The following is a 24,314-nucleotide window of genomic DNA, read 5'->3' as shown; positions in this document are numbered from 1 at the left end:
ACCAGTGAACTGTGATAAGGCGGAGCTTTACCTAACATGGACTTGTAGATGACCTGGAGCCAGTGGGTCTGGCGACGAATATGTAGCGAGAGCCAGCCGACTAGAGCATACAGGTCGCAGTGGTGGGTGGTATAAGGTGCTTTAGTAACAAAACGGATGGCACTGTGATAAACTGCATCCAGTTTGCTGAGTAGAGTATTGGAAGCTATTTTGTAGATGACATCGCTGAAGTTGAGGATCGGTAGGATAGTCAGTTTAACTAGGGTAAGTTTGGCGGCGTGAGTGAAGGAGGCTTTGTTGCGGAATAGAACGCAGATTCTACATTTGATTTTAGATTGGAGATGTTTGATATGAGTCTGCTGCCAACATGAGAAGGGCATTCACGGTGTGCTTCCCCATTGATCAAAGACGATGAAGTACATGACGAAGATCACCTTGATGACCCAGAGCTCTGGAATGACCTAGCCTTGGAAGACCAGCAAACAGTGGATGCTGCTATTGCAAAAAAAACAGCGCTTGCAGTGTTTTGCCCACACTCTCCAACTCATGGTGGGAGATGGCTTGAAAGAAACAAAAGTGATGACTCCTTCTCTTTCAAAGTTATCAAAAATCAGCTCACTGCTGCATACAAGCACAACATACAAAGAGGTGTTTGAGGCTGAATTTGGGAAAGAGGCATCCCTGCTGCTGTCAACAAGATGGAACTCAACACTGAGACAAGTGAAGACAGTTATCCTATGTGACCATCTAAAGATCAGGCATGTTCTAGAAACGCCTGGGCACAAGGAGTTGTTGTTCACAGTACGGGAGTGGAATAAGTTGAAGGAGTTGGTGGACATCCTGAAGCCATTTGGAGAAGCAACAGATATGACACAGGTGAGAAGATGGTCACAATCAGTTCTGTTGTTCCCTCGGTCCTGTCCCTGAATCACCACCTGGAGCAGCGGAAGCCTCAAGTCCATTTCCTGAGCGGCCTGGTCAGAAGTCTCCAGGCATCCATGAACCAAAAGATTTCTTGGAATCTTCATCAATGTGAAAATGGCCAGGACACAAGATGGAATCACTGCCCCCTTTTCAGATCCAGTCTACCTCAAACCAGCTCAAACCTTGGATCCGGCTTTTTCTCTGATGTGGGTGGAGCACCATGTGCTCTTCAAGGAGGAGGTCAAGGAGGAGGTGGCACAAAGAGTGAAAGGTAAATTATTATTGAGTTTAATGTAACTTTTTTTCTCATAATTTAATCCAATTGACTGCAACAATAATACTTCTTCAGTTTAACCCACTGCATCACCAATACTCTAATACCGACCTTTTTGTTTCTGCTTTTACATGTTTTGCCAGAACTGATTCTGCAAGATGCTGCAGGGACTGAGCAAGCTGTGACTCTTGTTGATGAGAAAGAGCGAGAGGACTATAGTCTTGAACAAGAAGAAGGGCTGTTTGCAGCATAGTGTAAGAGGCAGAAGAAAGCTGTTGGGACCTCTCCAGCACTACAGCTAAGTCACTACCTTGACATATGCGAAGGACAGAATGCCCTCTTGTTCTGGGCAATGAACATGAAGGCTCTTCCTTCACTGTCCCAAAGGGCCATCAGGGTCTTGGCAGTGCCTCCAGTGCCCCGGTGGAGCGTGTCTTCAGCAATGGTGGTATCATACGGCAGCCTTGTGCACAAATGACTTCCAGACTTTTATCGAATTTGGTATTTTGCAAATGTAATGTATCATAGGGCCCTAAGATAAGATAAAAAATGAAACTGTTTATGCATTACACATACACTCACACACACACGTAGTCTCCATGTTCAGGTTTTATCTCCCATCTTTGGGATCAGTATTTTATTCTCAGACATTCAGGCCAGTGTTCAAATTGTAGGCCTACTTGAATTTCAGTAGCAGTTGTTTTGGTGTACCTTTTTAATAAATGATTGTAACTTTATGGCAGGATTGATTTAAGTGTCTAGAGTATACCTGGAGAGAGAGATTTTGTTTTTGTTGTCATATTGATGTGTCTTTCATGGCTACCCATGTATTTCCATGGAAATTTAAAGTTTATTTGGAAAGTAATAAATATTGTAATAAACCTGTTGTTGAGGTTATTCACTGTAGCTCTCTTGTTTTACTAGATCTATGGTCATAGCCAATATTTGTACTGCCCTTGCAAGTCATTGCCACTCTTTCCCCTCGGTTGGCACACAGTCTTACATGGAACAGGTTCTGGAATGGGAAGGGACAGAATATCCCCCTTGAAGTCATTTTTGAAGGGCCTGGGTCCAAATATGACTGAGCAAGCAGCAGACAGGATTATCAAGTCCATTGGTGTTTTTTGTTTATTTTACCTTTATTTAACTAGGCAAGTCAGTTAAGAACACATTCTTATTTTCAATGACGGTCTTAACTGCCTGTTCAGGGGCAGAACGACAGATTTGTACCTTGTCAGCTCGGGGGTTTGAACTTGCAATCTTCCGGTTACTAGTCCAACGCTCTAACCACTAGGCTACCCTACCGCCCCGGCAGCATTAAAGTCTAGTGGCATCCATCATGTTGCTCGCCAGACTGGGGACATTCTAGCCTTTGTGGAGTTTGTCAGGGAGGCAGAGCTGTTCAAAACCCAACCGGGCAGAGTTCACCGCATTCCCTGGTTTAAACTGCAACATTTTCTCAAAAGTGAAGTACAGTGAGTTGTTCCCATTTTGATTTGAAACAACTTAGGTGCCAGGCTAGCTGGGGATGTGGATGGCTTAGTCTGACCATCAAACCCTGTCTAAGAGGTGCAGGAGTAGGCTAAATACACTAATGTTGTCACTGTAAATATTTCTTATTCATTTGTATTTATCAGTACAACTTTTGCTCAGATTCGTACTTTGTTATACAGATATAAGCAAACGTTGATTTATGCCTCTTGATTAATTCATAATGTTAACAGTTGAAGTGAAACGACACCACTGACCGTTTTGAGCAACAGTTGTGACGTTTTGCATTTGGACAAGTAAATACACACAGATGGTACCAAAGTCTCATTTCTGAGCAGTCATTCAACTAACTAACTACTATAGAACAATGTCCGCAGCATAAATTGTGCCGTAAGTTACCTTCTGTCTTATGTACTGTGCAGTGCCATCCGAAAGTATTCACACCCCTTGACTTTTTCCACATTTTGTTCTGTTACAGCCTGAATTGATAATGTATTGCATTTAGATGTTTTTGTCACGGGCCTATATACAATACTGCATACTGTTAAAGTGGAATTATGTTTAATTAATTGTACAAATCAATTAAAAATGAAAAGCTGAAATGTCTTGAGTCAATGATTATTCAAGCCCTTTGTTATGGCAAGCCTAAATAAGTTCCGAAGTAAACACTTGCTTAACAAGTCACATACTAAGTTGTATGGACTCAATCTGTGTAACAAATAATAGTGTTTAACATGATTTTTGAATGACTACCTCATCTCTGTACCCCAAACATAATTATCTGTAAGGTCCCTCAGTCGAGCAGTGGATTCCAAACACAGATTCAACCACAAAGACCAGGGAGGTATTCCAATGCCTCGCAAAGAAGTGCACCTATTGGTAGATAGGTAAAACATTAAAGAAGACATGGTGAAGTTATTAATTACACTTTGGATGGTGTGTATCAGTACACCCAGTCACTACAAAGATACAGGCGTCCTTCCTAACTCAGTTGCCGGAGAAGAAGGAAACCACTCCGAGATTTCACCATGAGGCCAATAGTGACTTTAAAACAGTTACAGTGTTTAATGGTTGTGACTCCACAATACTAACAGAGTGAAAAGGAAGCTTGAACAGAATAAAAAATAATACAAGACATGCATCCTGTTTGCAACAAGGCACGAAAGTAATACGGCAAAAAAAAATTACAAAGCAAATAACTTTTTTTGTGCTGAGTACACAAATCCAATAATACACATTTAGTGAGTACCACTCCATATTTTCAAACATTGTTGTGCCTGCATCATGTTATGGATGTACACTACCAGTCAAAGGTTTTAGAAAGTCTACTCATTCAAGGGTTTTCTTTATTTTTACTATTTTCTACATTGTAGAATAGTGAAGACATCAAAACTATGAAATAACAAACATGGAATCATGTAGTAACCAAAAAAGTGTTCAACAAATCAAAATCTATTTGATATTCTTCAAATAGCTACCCTTTGCCTTGATGACAATTTTGCACGCTTGGCATTCTCTCAACCAGCTTCACCTGAAAGGCTTTTCCAACAGTCTTAAAAGAGTTCCCACGTATGCTGAGCACTTGTTGGCTGCTTTTCCTTTACTTTGTGACCCGACTCATCCGAAACCACCTCAATTTGTTTGAGGTTGGGGGATTGTGGAGGCCAGGTCATCTGATGCAGCACCTCCTCCATTCTCCTTGATAAAATAGCCCTTACACAGCCTGTAGGTGTGTTGGGTCATTGTCCTGTTGAAAAACAAATGGGATGGCGTATCGCTGCAGAATGCTGTGGTAGCCATGCAGATTAAGTGTGCCTTGAATTCTAAAGAAATCACAGAGTGTCACCAGCACAGCATCCCCACACCAAAACACCTCCTCCATGCTTTACGGTGGGAAATACACATGCGGAGATCATCCATTCACCCATAGTTGGAACCAAAAATCTCCAATTTGGACTCCAGACCAAAGGACAAGCAAGTCTCTTCTTCTTATTGGTGTCCTTTTAGTAGTGGTTTCTTTGCATCAATTTGACCATGAAGACCTGACTCACACAGTCTCCTCTGAACAGTTGATGTTGAGATGTATCTGTTACTTGAACTCTGTGAAGCATTTATTTGGACTGCAATTTCTGAGGCTGGTAACTAATGAACTTATTCTCTGCAACAGAGGTAACTCTGGGTCTTCCATTCCTGTGGTGGTCTTCATGAAAGCCAGTTTCATCATAGCGCTTGATGGTTTTTGCGACTGCACTTGAAGAAACTTTCAAAGGTCTTGAAATGTTCCGTATTGACTGACCTTCATGTCTTAAAGTAATGATGGACTGTCGTTTCTCTTTGCTTATTTGAGCTGTTCTTGCCATAATATGGACTTGGTCTTTTACTTGGTCTCTCTATCTTCTGTATTAGGGCTGAGGAGTTTTGCAGGATTAAAAAAAAAAACGTAAAGGAGCTAAGCACAGTCAAAATCTTAGAGGAGAACCTGGTTCAGTCTGCCAGATACTGGGAGGTGAATTCACCTTTCAGCAGGTCAATAACATAACACACAAGGCCAAATCTACGCTGGAGTTGCTTACCAAGAAGGCATTGAATGTTCCTGAGTGGCCGAGTTACAGTTTTGACTTAAATCTGGTTGAAAATCTATGGCGCCACTTAAGTTGTTGTCAAGCTATGATCAACGACCAATTTGGCAGAGCCTGAAGAATTTTGAAATGGATAATGGGCAAATGTTACACAATCCAGGTGTGGAAAGCTCTTAGAAACGGTTTGAATCTGGTTTTGGCTAGGGTTAGTCTGTTGTTGATATAGTCCCAAAATGATTTGCATGTCAGCGATCAAGTTCTCAAGATATATAACTTTCAACATACAGAAATACAGCTGGTATGATGCTTTCAAAGTTATATCTCCAATTCCCATGTGTCCTATTTGTGCTCGAAGTTCCAAAAAGTTTACAAAAAATAAGCTAGCAATGTTATTTAAAGTCTCTTATTGAAAAGGAAGTTATTCAAAAACCTCAAAATAATCATTAATTATTGTCACATACCGGATAGGTGCAGTGAAATGAAGGATCCAGAGTAAAAAGTTTTCAGAACCTCACTGCAACCTAAAAAATAAACGTTCCCAAAACATTCAAAATGTGCACTTCTGTTCTCAGAACATTTTAAAAAGCTTAGTTTTACCAGGTTATGAAATCTATGGCATCGTTCCTACAACTAATGTGAAACCGAAAACACATGTTCCCACAACTTGTGCTAATGTGCCAAATGTGCTATTTGGGTAGCCTGGATGTGCTGCAGACTTAGGATCTGTTCCAGGCTGCGGATCACCCCGGACGGTAGAATACAGAGGGGAGCAGCTCAGCTCCTCTGCCAAAAGGAGGATGAATTGGCTTTGGAGCCATCTTGGTCAGGGTTGACCAGCTCCTTTACTGGTTGCTGTGTGTGTGTGTGTGTGTGTGTGTGTGTGTGTGTGTGTGTGTGTGTGTGTGTGACCAAAGTTGGAGTCTGGACTCTGAATGGTCTGGTGCTGACGATTTAGCACGTAGTGTCACTAGAGGTTAATTAAGCACTTCAACAGCTGAGATAGCAATTGAGTGTAAAGGTGTATTTTTTCCCCCCGCAACAAGCTATTGCTGTGTCTTTTTTTTCTCTCCACACATTGTGGTTGTGTGTTCCTTCCAAACGCCTCAAATTTAGTTTAATCTGTTCACAGAAATATTTTGCCAGTGCATCTGTGGAAAATCCAGGTGCACTTTTGCAAACTTCAGACGTGCAGCAATGTTTGTTTTTTTTGGACAGCAGTGGCTTCTTCCGTGGTGTCCTCCCATGAACACCATTCTTGTTTAGTGATTTATTATGAATGCAAACAATAGAAGGTAAAAGGCTTGCAAAGGTTAATGTGCTTTTAACTTGTGACCATCTGGCCCATTTGTCTTATTGACTGACTCAGACGGCGTGCAACAACAATGGCTCATCTATTAGGAAATATCAGACCTACAGGTCAGTGTTCAGGTGTCTTCACCATTTTCATGGTGTGACAGCTGGTAGTAGGATCCCCTCCCTAGGGTTTGCTCACATTGTTACTCATGTAGACGCTGGTCCCCGTGGTGTGTGTGTCCTCCCATGACTTCCTTGGAGATGAAGGCAGGGGGCTAAGTTGTGTCTGTCATTCTTTCATTGATATAATGTACAGTATGATTCCAGCCATGCCACGGTGTGGCTGATGTGAGCACATACACATGTATCTGTGTGTTAGTGAGTGGGTGTGTTTGTGTGTCATGAATGGAGGAGACTCGGATCCCACCCGCTGCAGTCTCACTTCCTGGTAGTGCCTGGCTGTCTCTGCAGCAGAGTATAGGTCTGGCCCCCAGCCAAGCCAGCCTCCCTCCCAGCCTCAGGCTGCATCCACTGCTGCTGCCGCTGTGGAGGCAGGGCTGCAGGGAGCAGTGTCCTGTTACAAACTGTGACTCGCTGCTTGTCTCTTTGTGAGCTGCACGTACCGCTAGGGAGGAGGAGAATAAGGGGGGGGGTTGGTCCAGGAAGAGGGAGGCAGAGCAGGCACTGGCTGTAGAGGAGAGGAGGGGAAAACCCTACATAAGAAAGAAGCCCAGACTTGGCATCCCGGGAGCCCCCAAGAGAGCTGAGGAGAGCAGGCTGTCTGACGGAGTGACTGGCTGGCTGGCTGAGTGACTGAGCATGACAGGTAAGGGAAGGCAAGCAGAGCCCAGAGCCCTATGAATATTTCAGCAGGCTTTGGTTTTGCCCCCGACCTCCATTGTCCTCTCGCATTACATACATCCCTCTCCACCTTATGCCATATTGCTAACCTTCCCTCCTCCCCTCCCATTCCCTCTCTCCTCTCCCCATTTACTCATTTTCATATTATATAATTAGTAGCCATGCATTTTTAACACTGACGCCACCTGCTTTAACTGTGCTAGCTGTAGCTGTCCTTTGCCTGTGCTGTGTCATCTGCTGGAGGCAGTAAAGAGAAAGTTATTGAGCACGCATCATAAGCCTGCAGTCTGTCGGACAGCTACTGTGTGTAAAGTAACAAGGGTGAAGGCTGTTTCATTAACAAAGTAATGGGACGGCGTTCATGTGGACTCGTTGTTGAATAATTAGGTAGATTTAAATGAATGAACGATCACACTTAATTCATTAGCAGCAACGTTTCACTGAGGTGTTTTTAGTTTGGGACATGGGGATGGGTGGAGTAAACCTCCATAGCTGTGGTTGTTTTGTAACTTGGCAGTGTTATTTACATTTGCTGCAGAGGCGATTTGAAATCTTATCAATGCTTTACTCAGCAGATTTCAAATTGTGACTAAGGTTATAAAGCACGCCATGGTTAATTGACAGCATGAGCCAAGTAATTCAATTTGGGGAAATAATCTTGCTGGTTATTTCCTTAATGAAAAACGGTACCTAATTCCCCATAAAATCCAGTAGGGATTTGTCATGTCGGAGTATCCAGTTCGACATGTTCTTTCATTTCCCCTCCTGCTGAATAAAAACCTCTTACAGATGTTGTGATTTTTAAAGTCAAACTCTCCACTCTGCCTAATTTTGAATATGTGTGTTCTTCCACAATATTTCTGACTGAGAGATGAGATCATTGGTTCCACTGGGTCTGACAGGCAGAGTAAATATCCACGTCAGTCAGAGTTTGCGTTATACTCAGAAATCATGTTGGTAGTACTGCATGACAGATGCATATTAGTCCAGGTAGAATTCTCATATGCAAATAAATGGCTCTTGGTCATTTGAATGGCATATGATGATAACGAATATGGGAATGTTGTCAACTAACAAACAGTCGTCAACTCAGCATTATACTGTATGTACAGCATGCTGTTGCATGGTCACAAAATCTGATTTAACAGCATTGTTTTGTTGAAAGACATTTGAAAACATTGTCAGACCTTTCAGTTACAGGGCATCCTATCTGATATTGCACAGTTAAGCATTGGAGCTGAAACAGAGGATTAATTTGGGCAGCCAAATGATGTCATCCCAGTGAAGGACGAGTGGTTAGGAGCTAGCTAGCATCACACAGTGGCGAAGGTGCATAAAGATGTAGTAATTCAGAAATGACGTCATTGTTTTACCACTATTCAATGAGTTTTTAAAGTACGGCGCGCGATATGGTTCAATGCGCTAATGATTCAGCACAATATGCTTTTTCAAATTGCCGGCGTCTTGGCGCTAGAACTGGTTTACCCAGGTATAATGTGCTAATGACAACACACAAAAGAGTAAAGGAGGCCAATGTACAATACAGTTAACTTGAGCAAATGAGGCATGTGTGTTAAGTGCATGGGGGCCGTCATCTTTATGCACCTCTGCTATTCTTCAGTGATGTAGAGAAAACAATCTTCAAAATGGGGTTGGCCTCAATTTTGTTTCAAGCAAATACACCTTTTCATCTCTGTCAGAAACCCCAGCACTGTCATTTTTGGTGTAGGAATCTAAGACCAACATATTGTTTGTCAAGGAAGTAGCCTAGTGTGATCTTTATTAGCAAAAACAAACACATAAAGCTTGGAGAATTATGCAAATTCCTGCTTACAGTACTGGGTGAACAACAAAACACCTTTTGTTCCATGCTCCTGACACAATCGCTATCTGTCACTGTCCATTTTTCCTTCTTCCGCTCTCTCTCTCTCCCTCGCCATTTCCCCCGACTCTCTCTCCCTGTCTCCCAGATGACAACGTGTCTGCGGGCAGCACCATGGAGGTGGACGACCGCCTGTCCCACCTGGAGCAGCGTGTCCAGTTGCAGGAGGATGAGCTCCAGCTGCTGAAGGCTGAACTGGCCGACGCGCTGCGCAGACTGGGCTACTGTGAGGAGCTGACCCAGCCTGGGGCCGGAGCTGGGGGGAGGAGGCCTACAGTGGCCCCACCCACCAAGAGTGAGGGGCTAGGGAGCTAGGAGGCTGGGAACACGCTAGACCACTGTAGTCTCGTCGACATACAGTTGAAGTCGGAAGTTTACATACACTTAGGTTGGGAGTCATTAAAACTAGTTTTTCAACCCCTCCACAAATTTCCTGTTAAGAAACTATAGTTTTGGCAAGTCGGTTAGGACATCTACTTTGTGCATGACAAGTATTTTTACCAACAATTGTTTACAGACAGATTATTTCACTTATAATTCAATGTATCACAATTCCAGTGGGTCAGACGTTTACATACACTAAGTTGATTGTGCCTTTAAACAGCTTCGAAAATTCCAGAAAATGATATCATGGCTATATAAGCTTCTGATAGGCTAATTGACATAATTTGAGTCAATTGGAGGTGTACCTGTGGATGTATTTCAAGGCCTACCTTCAAACTCAGTGCCTCTTTGCTTGACATCATGGAAAAATCTAAATAAATCAGCCAAGACCTCAGGAAAAAAATGGTAGACCTCCACAAGTCTGGTTCATCCTTGGGAGCAATTTCCAAACTCCTGAAGGTACCACGTTCATCTGTACAAACAACAGTACGCAAGTATAAACACCATGGCACCACGCAGCCGTCATACCGCTCAGGAAGGAGACGGGTTCTGTCTCCTAGAGATTAACGTACTTTGGTGCGAAAAGTGCAAATCAATCCCAGAACAACAGCAAAGGACCTTGTGAAGATGCTGGAGGAAACAGGTACAAAAGTATCTACAGTGGAGCAAAAAAGTATTTAGTCAGCCATCAATTGTGTAAGTTTTCCCACTTAAAAAGATAAGAGAGGCCTGTAATTTTCATCATAGGTACACTTCAACTATGACAGACAAAATGAGAAAAAAAATCCAGGAAATCACATTGTAGGATTTTTAATAAATTTATTTGCAAATTATAGTGGAAAATAAGTATTTGGTCAATATCAAAAGTTTATCTCAATACTTTGTTATATACCCTTTGTTGGCAATGACAGAGGTGAAGACTTACAGAAAATGTTTGACAAGGTTTTCACACACTGTTGCTGGTATTTTGGCCCATTCCTCCATGCAGATCTCCTCTAGAGCAGTGATGTTTTGGGGCTGTTGCTGGGCAACACGGACTTTCAACTCCCTCCAAAGATTTTCTATGGGGTTGAGACTGGCTAGGCCACTCCAGGACCTTGAAATGCTTCTTACGAAGCCACTCCTTCGTTGCCCGGGCGGTGTGATTGGGATCATTGTCATGCTGAAAGACCCAGCCACGTTTCATCTTCAATGCCCTTGCTGATGGAAGGAGGTTTTCACTCAAAATCTCACGATACATGGCCCCATTCATTCTTTCCTTTACACGGATCAGTTGTCCTGGTCCCTTTGCAGAAAAACAGCCCCAAAGCATGATGTTTCCACCCCCATGCTTCACAGTAGGTATGGTGTTCTTTGGATGCAACTCAGCATTCTTTGTCCTCCAAACACGACGAGTTGAGTTTTTACCAAAAAGTTCTATTTTGGTTTCATCTGACCATATGACATTCTCCCAATCTTCTTCTGGATCATCCAAATGCTCTCTAGCAAACTTCAGACGGGCCTGGACATGTACTGGCTTAAGCAGGGGGACACGTCTGGCACTGCAGGATTTGAGTCCCTGGTGGCGTAGTGTGTTACTGATGGTAGGCTTTGTTACTTTGGTCCCAGCTCTCTGCAGGTCATTCACTAGGTCCCCCGTGTGGTTCTGGGATTTTTGCTCACCGTTCTTGTGATCATTTTGACCCCACGGGGTGAGATCTTGCGTGGAGCCCCAGATCGAGGGAGATTATCAGTGGTCTTGTATGTCTTCCATTTCCTAATAATTGCTCCCACAGTTGATTTCTTCAAACCAAGCTGCTTACCTATTGCAGATTCAGTCTTCCCAGCCTGGTGCAGGTCTACAATTTTGTTTCTGGTGTCCTTTGACAGCTCTTTGGTCTTGGCCATAGTAGAGTTTGGAGTGTGACTGTTTGAGGTTGTGGACAGGTGTCTTTTATACTGATAACAAGTTCAAACAGGTGCCATTAATACAGGTAACGAGTGGAGGACAGAGGAACCTCTTAAAGAAGAAGTTACATGTCTGTGAGAGCCAGAAATATTGCTTGTTTGTTTTTTACCAAATACTTACTTTCCACCATAATTTGCAAATAAATTCATAAAAAATCCTACAATGTGATTTTCAGGCTTTTTTTTCTCATTTTGTCTGTCATAGTTGAAGTGAACCTATTATGAAAATTACAGGCCTCTCATCTTTTTAAGTGGGAGAACTTGCACAATTGGTAGCTGATTAAATACTTTTTTGCCCCACTGTATATCCACAGTAAAACGAGTCCTATATCGACATAACCTGAAAAGACGCTCAGCAAGGAAGAAGCCACTGCTCCAAAACCACCATGAAATAACCAGACTGCACATGGGGACAAAGATCATACTTTTTGGAGAAATGTTCTCTGGTCTGATGAAACAAAAATAGAACTGTTTGGCCATAGTGACCATCGTTATGTTTGGTGGAAAAAGGGGGATGTTTGCAAGCCGAAGAAACCATCCCAACTGTGAAACACGGGGGTGGCAGTATCATGTTGTGGGGGTGCTTTGCTGCAGGAGGGACTGATGCACTTCACAAAATAGATGGCATCATGAGGAGGAAAATTATGTGGATATATTGAAGCAACATCTCAAGACATCTTGGTCACAAATGTGGCATTCCAAATGTACAATGGCCCCAAGCATAATTCCAAAGTTGTGGCATAATGACTTAAGGACAACAAAGTCAAGGTATTGGAGTGGCCATCACAAAGCCCTGACCTCAATCCTATAGAAAATTTGTGGGCAAAACTGAAAAAGTGTGTGCGAGCAAGGAGGCCTACACACCTGACTCAGTTACACCAGCTCTGTCAGGAGGAATGGGCCAAAATTCAGCCAACTTATTGTGGGAAGCTTGTGGAAGGCTACCCGCAACGTTTGACCCAAGTTAAACAATTTAAAGGCAATGCTACCAAATACTAATTGAGTGTATGTAAACTTCTGACCCACTGGGAATGTGATGAAAGAAATTACATCTGAAATAAATCATTCTCTCTACTATTATTCTGACATTTCACATTCTTAAAATAAAGTGGTGATCCTAACTGACCTAAGACAGGGTATTTGTACTCGGATTAAATGTCAGGAATAGTGAAAAACTGAGTTTTTAATGTATTTGGCTAAGGTGTAGGTAAACTTCCGATTTCAACTGTACTAGCTGTAATAGGAGAGTCTAGAAGCTCAATATGTGAGGCTACTACTACTGAGGATGTTGCATTTTCAACCTGATGCACAAGGCGTGGAGAGTGTTGGTTACCAGCCAGTGGGAATTGTTTTAAGATGGTCATACCAAGGATCATATGGCTATGTGATTTGGAATCAGCTTAAGGTATCAAAAAATATATTTAAAAATGTGTTGATTTAAACATTTAATTTGCCCATAGAAATGCATTGAATAACAGATAGTAAAAATAATTTTAAAAATCTAAAGGAAGTTTGTTCTGAAGTGTCTCTCCTATATCTGAAAGATATAAGAAAGATCAGGAAACTATATATATATATTTTTACATGTATTTAAAGATGAGACTTGTAATGGAGATAAACCATGTACTACTTACTGTTTATAGTCTTTGGTAAGAATTTGCAGTGTCGATTTTCAAAAACTTCAACAACATTACATCTGTTTACTGAACCATTCTCTCCCTCTTGATGCCAGTGCGACAACTCCTGCAAGCCTTACCATCCAAGCCTCTCACTCTCAGCAATGGTTATGTCCAGCAGAAACGTATGGGGGGATACCCTTCCTCCCCCTCTTCTCCCAAAAAGGAAGTGTCGCTGTCAATCAAAAGGTAAGACATTGTCCGAATGTGTGGATCTACTGTTTTTCTTGGTATACTTCTAATGTGTATTTCCGAACTCAACCTTAGGGTGGCAGTGTGGCATTGAATCTACTGTACAGTAGGCACTGTAAACTAATGACTGGGGACATGTCTTGCCTTTCATATCCCTCTCAATACCCCTATTCACTCTTCACCCTCCCACTCTTTCCACCTCTCGTCTTTTTCCTCTCCCTCTTCCCCCTCTCACCTATCCTCCCCCACCAGGAAAAGCATGTCGACAGAGCGTCTCTCCACGGCCAGGAGGGAGATGGTGTCTGACAGCAGAAGCAGAACCACCTCGTCCAGCAGCTCCGCATGTGGCAGGAGCAGGTGACAGTTTGAAACAAGCACAGACACCGCTAACCCTCTAAACACAGACACTGGCTCAGCTAAACCTCGAAACACTGACACAGCAATCACTCCTGCTCTTTCTGGCTAACTGAGAGATCATGGTGTGCAGCCAAGCAACCCTCTGACTGACAATGATGTAGTCACTGGCTAGAGAAGACCAAAGCAGCGAGCACCTTAGCACCACATCCTCACATACTGTAAGTTTATGCTTAGGCTGCTCAGTGTTACAGTTAACTATGTCCCTCTTTTATCCACAAGGCATCTGTAGTCGTAGCTCACATCAGTGCTAATATACATCTGTGCATACCTCATATACATCTGTACAGTCGACCCGACATCTGAGAATGGGTGTACAGCTCATCTCTGATCTCTGGGGAAAATATCAAGACCGCTTGCCACATCCTGAGCAGCCATATCTGCCTCCCTTGCCAGATATACTGTAAATACCCTTTCTTTCTCCCTTTTCGATCAGACAGGTGACATATGGTGTGGGTCTATGTTCTTCCCAGCTCTTCCTCGGGCTGACATTGTATTCTGACAGTAGAGGTCCCAAGGTCTCGGTGTGGCTTTGTTGACGTCCGATTTAGGACACTCTGATCAGTAGACCGATCGTTGTTTTTAACCTCTCGCTGTTCAGATCAGATGACAAAGGATCATTAAACACTTGTGTGAATGCACCACGGATGCATTGCTGTGCCACACCGTGGTGTTGTATTTCTGTGCAGAGAGCATGTGAATGCACGCTGGATGTTTGACTGGCTTGAATCATTTAGACCCGTGTATGTGTAATGTCTAGGGAGGAGAGGAGACAGCCGGGTAGGGTGGTGATATGATCTCTCTATGTTGACAACATACGTATAGAAATACAGATCTGCTGATGTGTTTTAACATGTACTTCCGTCATTTTAGTCCGGTGCAGTGTTATGTAGGTTACTGTATTTAACAGCATCATTGTTGACATACATCTAAGTAATGGTGAACACAGAACAGTTGATTAGTAAAGGAAGATGGAACAGTGTATTCACAGTCAAATGCATGGTTGGTTGCTTGTACCGAACATAAACGCCCAACACCTGCTCATTGTTTGAATAGTAGATAACAATATCTGATTGGTTTTATGGAGGTGCTATTAAGCTTTGAAAGACAAATGGATACAGTCAGTTCGTCCACTCCCTCCTCCCTCATTGAGCTCACTCTGCCGAGGGTGTCAGATTTCAGGGGTGTAGGTAAAGGAGGTGTGGTTACTGAGCAGAGGGGAGGTCCAGCAGAGTAAGGAAGTGCCTCCCCATTGGTGGAAAAAGTGCCCAGTAAAGTTAACGGAATCAACAAGGAAGCCTGTTAGTTGTCAACAGGGTTCTGTTTTGTGAACCACTTTGCCAACACTGTGCTGTTACCTAACGGAAAAGTTACCATGAAGAGATCACCCAGGTAAAGGAATGCTTTATACTTAAACAGTTTGCAGTTAGGAAGGAGATTGTTTAAAAAGCCATTTTGGGTGGATGGATCCTTTATTCCAACAGGAAGCAGTAACTTTAAAAAAAAAAATTGTGGTCATGCAGACCTTCTGATGGTTTTATTTTCAGTGGGGTTTGGGGAGGGGCAGCACAGAACAAAGGTCAATTGTGATTTACAACAAACTGTTAAAGGTGCAATACGCAGAAATCACTCTGCCATTTCCTGGTAGAAAAAAACCCCGAATAGTTTGCACAGAGAACATATATACAGCTTCTTAGACTTGCTTTCAATGAGTGACAGATCTATAACTCACATTTCTATATGAATTTGGTCAGGTCGCCCAAAAAGTAACATATTGCCGCGTTAAGAACCACAATGTTTGGGCTAAATGCATATTGTTGCGGTATGGTTTTGGAAGCATAAAGCACCTTAACTTTCATATCGGCAACAACTCTTTTTATTTATTTTTTACTTAAAGTTAAATTGATACACACCTTTCATAAGGTTAGGGTTATGGTTACCATATTTCCATGTTACAGCACTGATTACTGAAGACAGATGGAAGAAAGAGGTGCTAATTTGCTTTCTAGCATGCTCCGAACACCTGTGTAAAAACGGAAAAAATACGCCAGAAAAGGGTTGTAACTGAAAAATACTATAGGCTGCAACTGTGTTAAAACAGTAAGTATATATTTTGCATTTGTGAAATTATTTTAATGTGATATGAAAGTAGAGGGCTTTATGTTTCGAAAAACCGTATTGCAAGCGAGGATTATTAACGTTACTAAACATTAAAACAGAGCGTCGGGCTTGTAGTTCACATGGTCCCAGGTTAGCTTAATATTGGACTAAAGGAGCCTAACAGTACTCCTTAGTTCAAGGACCTTGCATGTTCTGTTTAAAGGGTGAATTGGCTCTGGAAGCCAAAACAACCAAATACTCCATCTAGACGCGAATCGATTCTCAATTGCGTTACGGTTCTAGAATCATAAATCCCTCTACTTTCATATAACCTCAAAATAATTTCACAAAACACTCACTGTACACGGTTTGGACCGGTTTTAACACAGTTGCAGCAGTATTTTTCAGTGACAACACGTTGGTGTTGTCTGTCTTCTGTTTACACGCAGGTGTTCAGAGACGCTGATTAGCACAGGCGTCTTCCCTCTGTTTTCTGTAAACAAGTGCTGTAACATGGAAGTATGGGTGCGTGGTGACCCTATAACAGTGTGTAGCGTATATAAGGTCCTTATGTTACCAAAACTGTATCGCCAGCGATGCGTGTTAACGTTCAGACAGAGCATCGGGGCTCTTAACTAAACCCCCCCCGATCGGAAGATACCTTTGTGAATAGACACTAGAGTTGGCGTCTATGAATAGGCTAGGGGGAGCGCTGTCCCGTTCCAGTTTTGGGCAGATCCTTAATTACATTACGGGTGTGTGAGTCAACAAACCAAAAAGAATGGGCATTTTTTCCACATGGGCTTGATTTTCTATGACAGAGAGGGGCTTACATAACATCCCCCCCTCGCTGTTGCAATGCCTCAGTTTCATTGTGATCGTGGGTGGCTGGTTTGGATTACTGATTCCTCTTGCTCTGCAGAATGACTATTGATTGGCACTTTTGCTCATCCACGTGCATTAAACGGATCGACTGACGCACCCTGATTGCAGACTGGCTCGATGGTATAGCTGAGCCTGAGGACGAGGAACAGATTGCATGTATTTGAATGGCAAATTTGATTCAGGGGTCTGAACGCATGCAAATACTGGTTGAGGAAGAGCTCATGATATCCTGTTTGACCACTTTTCTATCTCTCTATGCTGACTTGTCATACAGTGTTTGATACAGTATGCTCTCAATCACTTCGCCGCCCGGGATAACACAGCTCACTGGGTGCCTAGCATTAATTTGCTCTGAAAATCTCAGCCGTATTGTCTGAGTGTACAGGGACTTGACTAAAACCACTCTCTCCACTGCTGCAACACCATACAGTAATTGCCCGAAACACTCAAACCGCAAGACCACTACATTATTGGCCACAATTTCTGTTTGCTTTATGCTAGACAACTGTTCACATCAGTACAGACTCCAACATGCATGTATTTTACTAATTGAGACAACACAATCGTATCACACGTTCCATGTCCTCTCGTTTTCCATGTGGAATGTAGTCTTACTCTTTGTGAAGTCTATGCAAAATGATGTAAAGCTACAACAATCTGTACAGAAGGCCATTCTGGATGTATTGTTCTCTGTATTCCGGTAGCACCTGGAATTTACTCGATAATGATGCTAGGCGATAGAGTATTTTCTGGTACTTACTTCAAAGAATTCAACATAATATGTAACTATCTTGTACCAAATGGTACGGATTGCTACTTGTTTTAATGAATTGAAAAGAAACAAACACACGGATCATAAATAATCACTAAGAAAATGCCTTCGTGGCTTTGGATCTTTCAGTGTCTCTCATTGGACACAACAGGGCCTCTCCTCTTTTTGAAAGCCGCAGGCAGGGAGACAAACAGGTATTTTCTTGGCCACTTTAAAGAGAGCCCTTCCCCGGCTGTCTCGGGTTGCCCCACAAACAACCAGTCTCCAGATGGAATACACTGTAGTGAATGAATGCTCTGCCAAGGACAGAAATATAAAATCCTCACTGTCTACTTATGTTCTCAGTCTGTCGACCAAAATTGGTACTTGGTGTGTGTGCCTTGCGAGTATCCAAACTTTTTTTTTTGTTGTCCCAAATGTACTACAATACATTTTCAGTTTGAATAGCAAGAATGAATAAAGCAAGCTGTCAAAGAACAATCTTCAGTAGTATTGTAATTGTATCCACAGTCTCCCTCCAAACTGAATAACCTACTGTGCTATATTTTCAAATGGTTAAGATGGCCATGGCTATTTCATGCCATTCATGTTCCCTACAAACTGAGAGGGATTGTTTCTCCTAGAGTCTCTCTTATCTTACTTATCATCACTCCTGTGACTGTGCTGCCATGGTACTCTCAAACTGACCTACCTCGGCAATCTGTCAGTGGCCTTGACAGAAACTCATTACTTTTCAGCTGTTGTCGGGTAGTGCTGGAGAGGCCACTCTATAGGATATTGACTGTCGCGTTGTCTCTGTCACTCTCTCTTGCTCTTTATTTCATTCTCTACCACTCTCTCTCTCTCTCTCTCGCAATAACTCTCCTTATTTTTCCATTTCTCGGCATGGCACCAGTTGTATTTACAGCTACCCCTATCTCATCATGGATACAGTATTTTCCCTTCCGCATTGTGTTTGCGTCTGTGAATACTGTATGTTATATGTGTATGTTGTCTATATGCGCTACGGTATGAACTACTGCTTTTAATCTTGCAGCACTATTTGGATAATGCTAAACGTGCATAAATGGGCGTAAATGAGCTCTACTGTAATTCTACTGTGGATAAAAACATTTTTTGAAAGTAGGCGGTCAGGAATAAAGGATGAGGTCACTGAATCATTTCGTCCATTGCAGCAGGAGTTAAACTGCGTCTCAGAAATGTCAACTGCTCACACAGTGTCTTAACAGTCACCAGTCGTACACTGATATCTGTTCTCTTCTCTCTTTTTTCTGCTTCAGCAAAGAATGCGCTGTCAATGCAGGTATGTCTTACACACGTGTGTGTGTGTGTGTGTGTGTGTGTGTGTGTGTGTGTGTGTAATTCCTCTACCATACTCGGCAACCTTTTTATACCTCAGTTTGACTAAAGAATACAGTGTACCTAAGATAATTAATTAAATGCAAACAAAAACATTTCCCGGCACTGAGCATTTTTATGTAACCTTTTATTTAATTAGGCAGTTAATAACAAATTCTTATTCACAATGACAGCCTAGGAGGGTTAACTGCCTTGTTCAGGGGCAGAACAGTATTCACAGATTTTTACCTTGTCAGCTCGGGGATTTGATCTCGCAACCTTTCGGTTACAGGCCCAACACTCTAACCACTAGGCTACCTGCCGGCCCATAACCAATAAGCATTTCCCAGGTTACTACACGGAAATCCATGAAACGGGAGCACTGAAGTAAAGAATGAACATGCCCAATAAACAACAACCAATAGTCTGTTATTGTTGGGGGCTGTATTCATTTTTAACAAGCCAATTAACTGCATTTTCCCTTGTCCTCTGAGTGCTTGGGTAAATGATTAGGGACCGCAGAGCTGCATGGTCAGAGCCAGAGAGCACAGCACACTGCTCCATTATTGAGCTCAGTTGACTCGCCGCAGCACTATAATGCAAACCATAACCGCAATTAGTTTTTATATGATGTCATATCAGCCAAGAGAGACTGTATTATGGGGTACCCTGAGTAATTGTAGTGCGTCAAATATAACAAATTCTGCAAAGCTTCAGAACAGTTTGAAATGACATACACTAAAGCTATATGCGGTGCATTCGGAAAGTATTCAGACCACTTGACTTTTTCCACATTTTGTTATGTTAAAGCCTTGTTTTAAAATGTATGAATATGTTTCTTTTTTGAATCCTTATTATTTTTTTAAGCCTTATTCGAAAATGGATTAAATAAATGTTTAAATAAATGTTGTCCCTCATCAATCTACACACAATACCTCATAATAACAAAGCGAAAACAGGTTTTTAGAAATTTTAGTATACATAAGTACTCATAAGTATTCAGGCCCTTTGCAATGAGACTCAAGAACACAGTGGCCTCCATCATTCTAAAATGGAAGTAGTTTGGAACCACCAAGACTCTTCCTAGAGCTGTCCGCCCGGCCAAACTGAGCAATCGGGGAAAAGGGACTTGGTCAGGGAGGTGACAGAGCTCCAGAGTTCCTCTGTGGAGATGGGAGAACCTTCCAGAAGGACAACCATCTCTGCAGCACTCCACCATTCAAGCCTTTATGGTGGTGGCCACATGGAAGCCACTCCTCAGTAAAGGCACATGACAGCCTGCTTGGAGTTTGCCAAAAGGCACCTAGAAGAGTCTCAGACCATGAGAAACAAGATTTTCTGGTCTGATGAAACCAAGATTGAACTCTTTGGCCTGAATTCCAAGCGTCACTTCTGGAGGCAACCTGGCACCATCCCTACGGTGAAGCATGGTGGTGGCAGTATTATGCTGTGGGGATGTTTTTCAGTGGCAGGGACTGGGAGACTAGTCACGATCGAGGGAAAGATGAACAGAGCAAAGTACAGCAAGATCCTTGATGAAAACATGCTCAAGACCGCTCAGGACCTCAGACTGGGGTGAAGGTTCACCTTCCAACAGGACAACAACTCTAAGCACACAGCCAAGACAAAGCAGGAGTGTCTTTGGGACAAGTCTCTGAATGTCCTTGATTGGCCCATCCAGAGCCCGGAATGGAACCCGATTGAACATCTCTGGAGAGACCAGACACTCACCATCCAACCTGACAGACGCTCCCCATCCAACCTGACAGAGCTTGAGAGTATCTGTAGATAAGATTGGGGGAAACTCCCCAAATACAGGTGTGCCAAGCTTGTAGTGTCATAACTAAGAAGTCTCAAGTCTGTATTTGCTGCCAAAGGTGCTTCAACAAAGTACTAAATAAAGGGTCTGAAATACTTTTTAATTTGTAATGCATTTGCAGCAATTTCTAAACCTGTTTTCGCTTTGTCGTGTGTGTGCGTGTGTGTGTGTAAAATTGATGAGTGGGAAAAAACAATATTTAATCCATTTTGAATAAGGCTGTGATGTAATTAATAAAATAATAAGTCAGTTATGAACAAATTCTTATTTACAATGACAGCCTAGGAACAGTGGGTTAACTGCCTTGTTCAGGGGAAGAACAACCGATTTTTACCTTGTCAGCTCAGGGCCCAACACTCTAAACACTAGGCTACCTGCCGCCCATAACAAAACATGGAAAAAGTTAAGGGGTCTGAATACTTTCCGAATTCACTGTATTTTGCCTCAATGCACAAATCCTGCCTCTTACATGGGTGGGGGAACAGAATTTATTTGAGTGCTTATGTTCAGAAGGCTGTTACATTTCACTACCTACTGCTTGCAAGGAACGGTATAGAGTGTTTCACCATCATTTTTTATTTTTATAAATCCCTCCCCTTCATGTTCTTATCTCGCCCCCTCTCCTGTGTCAGAGGATGGCTATGTGAGGATGTTCCTGAGGGGTCGGCCAGTCACCATGCACATGCCTGACCAGAAGAGGGACAGCTACAGCCTGGACCACAAGGGGGCGCTGCCTGAGCACAAGCTCAAACTGCAGTGGGTGTATCCTTCTGTCACTGACAAACAAAGAGTAATGTTGCTAGGCATACAGGGGTGTATTCACTAGGAACTAAACGGAACAAAACAGGAAGGGACCTACCTGAATGTTTCCAATATAAACTTGTTTTTGTTGCACATTTTCAGTTTGCTAGGGTTGGACGAATGATTACACCCCAGATGAACCAGGGAAAGCTTGGTTTGGGACAATGTCTTTAGAAGTATAATGCACATTTTGAGAAAGGAAATTTCAGTGTTGCATTACTGACGTCAAACAAGAATATAAGTCCACTTTACTATTTTGTATAGTTGATCACTTGTGTTTATGGGTTTATGGCTCCTGGAGAGTAACGTCTTTGGTTTGTATTGTACTTACCTCCCCATAAGTTCTGAGATAGCATCAGCCTCCTACTGTTCAACACTATGGTTGTTCAGACAGGATTACTGTTGTGGTCCTTAAACCCTCGGTTGTCCAGGTATGGGTACAGGGGCAGAGACTGCCGTTCCAACCTCTACCTGCTCCCCACGGGGGAGATAGTCTACTTCAATGCCTCCGTGGTGGTGCTCTACAATGTGGAGGAACAGCAGCAGAGACATTACCTGGGCCACAACGACGATGTCAAATGGTAAGGCTAGTTTAGTGTGCTTAGTTCAGCATCTCCCACTAGCATAACCTTTGGTTGACCGGCGCAAGCACACAACTTTTCTTCAGGAAATGTACCTTTTTCTTCTTAGCCTTAGCTTCCACTGCAGAGGGTGATGCCGCAATGCACGTGATAGGCTTTGCAAAAGGGCATTTGTTATAAATTTAGCTAAATGTGATTGCTCACTGTATGCCATTCACAGTGCCACCTGATTATCATCAGCTGTCATTTGATTGAAACCGAGGCAAGGTAGATTTGCATTTTCCAAGGCTTACTGTGCAAAGAGAACTTCCTTAAAATGACACATTGATTCAGGATAAACTAACTCTATTTAAATCAGGTCCTGTTTGAGGCAGTGTCTCCTGTGCAAACAAAGGTTGGGCTGTATATGGTAATATCCTACTTGCACAGTATCATTGTCATACATGTTGGGCTACAGCCAACTCTTGACCAGCTTACTTTTTCATTTTATATTGTAGACTAATGTTTTCAGTGTGGCTATAATAATGTAGAATTGACCTTCAAAATGTGCAAATGCGTTCATGAAAGTTTATGTACCATCACAACACTTGTACTTCTTCAAGGGCCTTTGTACCAGTGTCTTTGTTGTAGGGCCCCATTCTTTTTCCTTTTTGAAGTATTATTAACTGTTAATAATGAAGGTCTGAATAAATGAGTTGACTGGGACCGCATTACAAGCCATTGAGTACAGAGACTGGAAAACAAACAAGAAGTCCCCAGAGGACAAGTGAGAAAGGTTAGCGTAGCCTTATGGCCACATCACTGTGACTGTTCTGTCTTCCCGACAGCTTAGGCATCCATCCAGACATGGTCACCATAGCCACTGGACAAGTCGCTGGAACCTCCAAAGATGGCAAGGTACATTTATAAAATCAACATTTTCTTCTATTCTGATGGAATGACCTCTTCTGGGAATCGTATTGTGGTTCACAGTAGTATGTACATGACTGAGGTGTTTTCAATTTCTCTCTCTCAGACACACTCTTTCTCTCTCTTTCCTTAATTTCATTATCAGCTGTTAGAGGGCAAGGTACATTTTAAAATCAACACATTCTGACGTAATGACCTGTTATGTCCTCTTATGGCCATCTTATATATTTCACTGTAATACATGACAGCACTGTATCCAATTTCTTTCTCTCACATCCACTCTCTCTCTCAGCTGTTGCCTCCTCATGTGCGTGTGTGGGATTCGGTCAGTCTCAATACCCTGCATGTCATTGGGATGGGCGTGTTTGACCGGGCGGTCACCTGTGTGGCCTTCTCCAAGTCGGTAAGCGCTCCACAACGTGATTACAGACCTAACTTTGAGAAAGTCATTCATAGTCATTTATTATTACTTTGAAAGCATGTTCCATGACAATAGGCAGCATACTATGCATTCAGGCCCTTTGCTACGTTACAGCCTTATTCTAAAATGGATTCAATCGTTTTTTCCGCATCAATCTACACAATCTATATCTAACCCACAATGACAAAGAAAAAACAGGTTATTAGAAATGTTTGCACATTTAAAATAACTGAAATATCACATTTACATAAGTATTCAGACCCTTCACTCAATACTTTGTTGAAGAGCCTTTGGCACCGATTACAGCCTTGAGTCTTCTTGGGTATGACGCTACAAGCTTGGAGTTTCTTCCATTCTTCTCTGCAGATCCTCTCAAGCTCTGTCAGGTTGGATGTGGTGTGTCGCTGTACAGCTGTTTCCAGGTCTCTCGAGAGATGTTCAAGCCTGGGCTCTGGCTGGGTCACTAAAGGACATTTAGAGACTTGTCCCGAAGCCACTCCTGCATGCTTAGGGTTGTTGTCCTGTTGGAAGGTGAACCGTCGCCTCTGTCTGAAGTCCTGAGCACTGGAGCAGGTTTTCATCAAGGATCTCTCTGTACTTTTCTCTGTTCATCTTTCCCTCGATCCTGACTAGTCTCCCAGTCCCTGAAAAATATCCCCACTGCATGATGCTGCCACCACCATGCCTTACCGCAGTGATGGTGTCAGGTTTTCTCCAGATGTGACACTTGGCATTAAGGCCAAAGGATTCAACCTTGGTTTCATCAGACCA

At 42.6% G+C, this 24,314-nt stretch overlaps 1 protein-coding gene across 4 annotated transcripts in view; it reads left to right on the top strand.

The window, feature by feature from the left end:
- LOC112266783 (echinoderm microtubule-associated protein-like 2) overlaps window positions 1–24,314 on the top strand; it is a 38,194-nt gene that overhangs the window by 4,857 nt on the left and 9,023 nt on the right. The window contains exons 1-10 of one of the 4 annotated variants that reach the window (XM_024444577.2): window positions 7,260–7,387; window positions 9,393–9,599; window positions 13,368–13,500; window positions 13,756–13,860; window positions 18,955–18,977; window positions 21,464–21,593; window positions 22,064–22,213; window positions 23,041–23,110; window positions 23,268–23,282; window positions 23,415–23,525. In XM_024444577.2, coding sequence (XP_024300345.2) covers window positions 7,381–7,387; window positions 9,393–9,599; window positions 13,368–13,500; window positions 13,756–13,860; window positions 18,955–18,977; window positions 21,464–21,593; window positions 22,064–22,213; window positions 23,041–23,110; window positions 23,268–23,282; window positions 23,415–23,525 — 951 coding nt within the window. In that variant the 5' untranslated portion in view covers window positions 7,260–7,380. Of the gene's footprint in view, window positions 1–7,259; window positions 7,388–9,392; window positions 9,600–13,367; window positions 13,501–13,755; window positions 13,861–15,171; window positions 15,310–18,954; window positions 18,978–21,463; window positions 21,594–22,063; window positions 22,214–23,040; window positions 23,111–23,267; window positions 23,283–23,414; window positions 23,526–24,314 lie in introns of those variants that run through there. The other 3 variants (XM_024444575.2, XM_024444576.2, XM_024444578.2) reach the window with 3 other exon arrangements.

This window comes from Oncorhynchus tshawytscha, linkage group LG14, assembly GCF_018296145.1.
Source record: "Oncorhynchus tshawytscha isolate Ot180627B linkage group LG14, Otsh_v2.0, whole genome shotgun sequence".
NCBI classification, from domain to species: domain Eukaryota; kingdom Metazoa; phylum Chordata; class Actinopteri; order Salmoniformes; family Salmonidae; genus Oncorhynchus; species Oncorhynchus tshawytscha.
The sequence above is the reverse complement of the archived record's forward strand: the minus strand, read 5'-3'. Positions and strand labels throughout refer to the sequence as shown.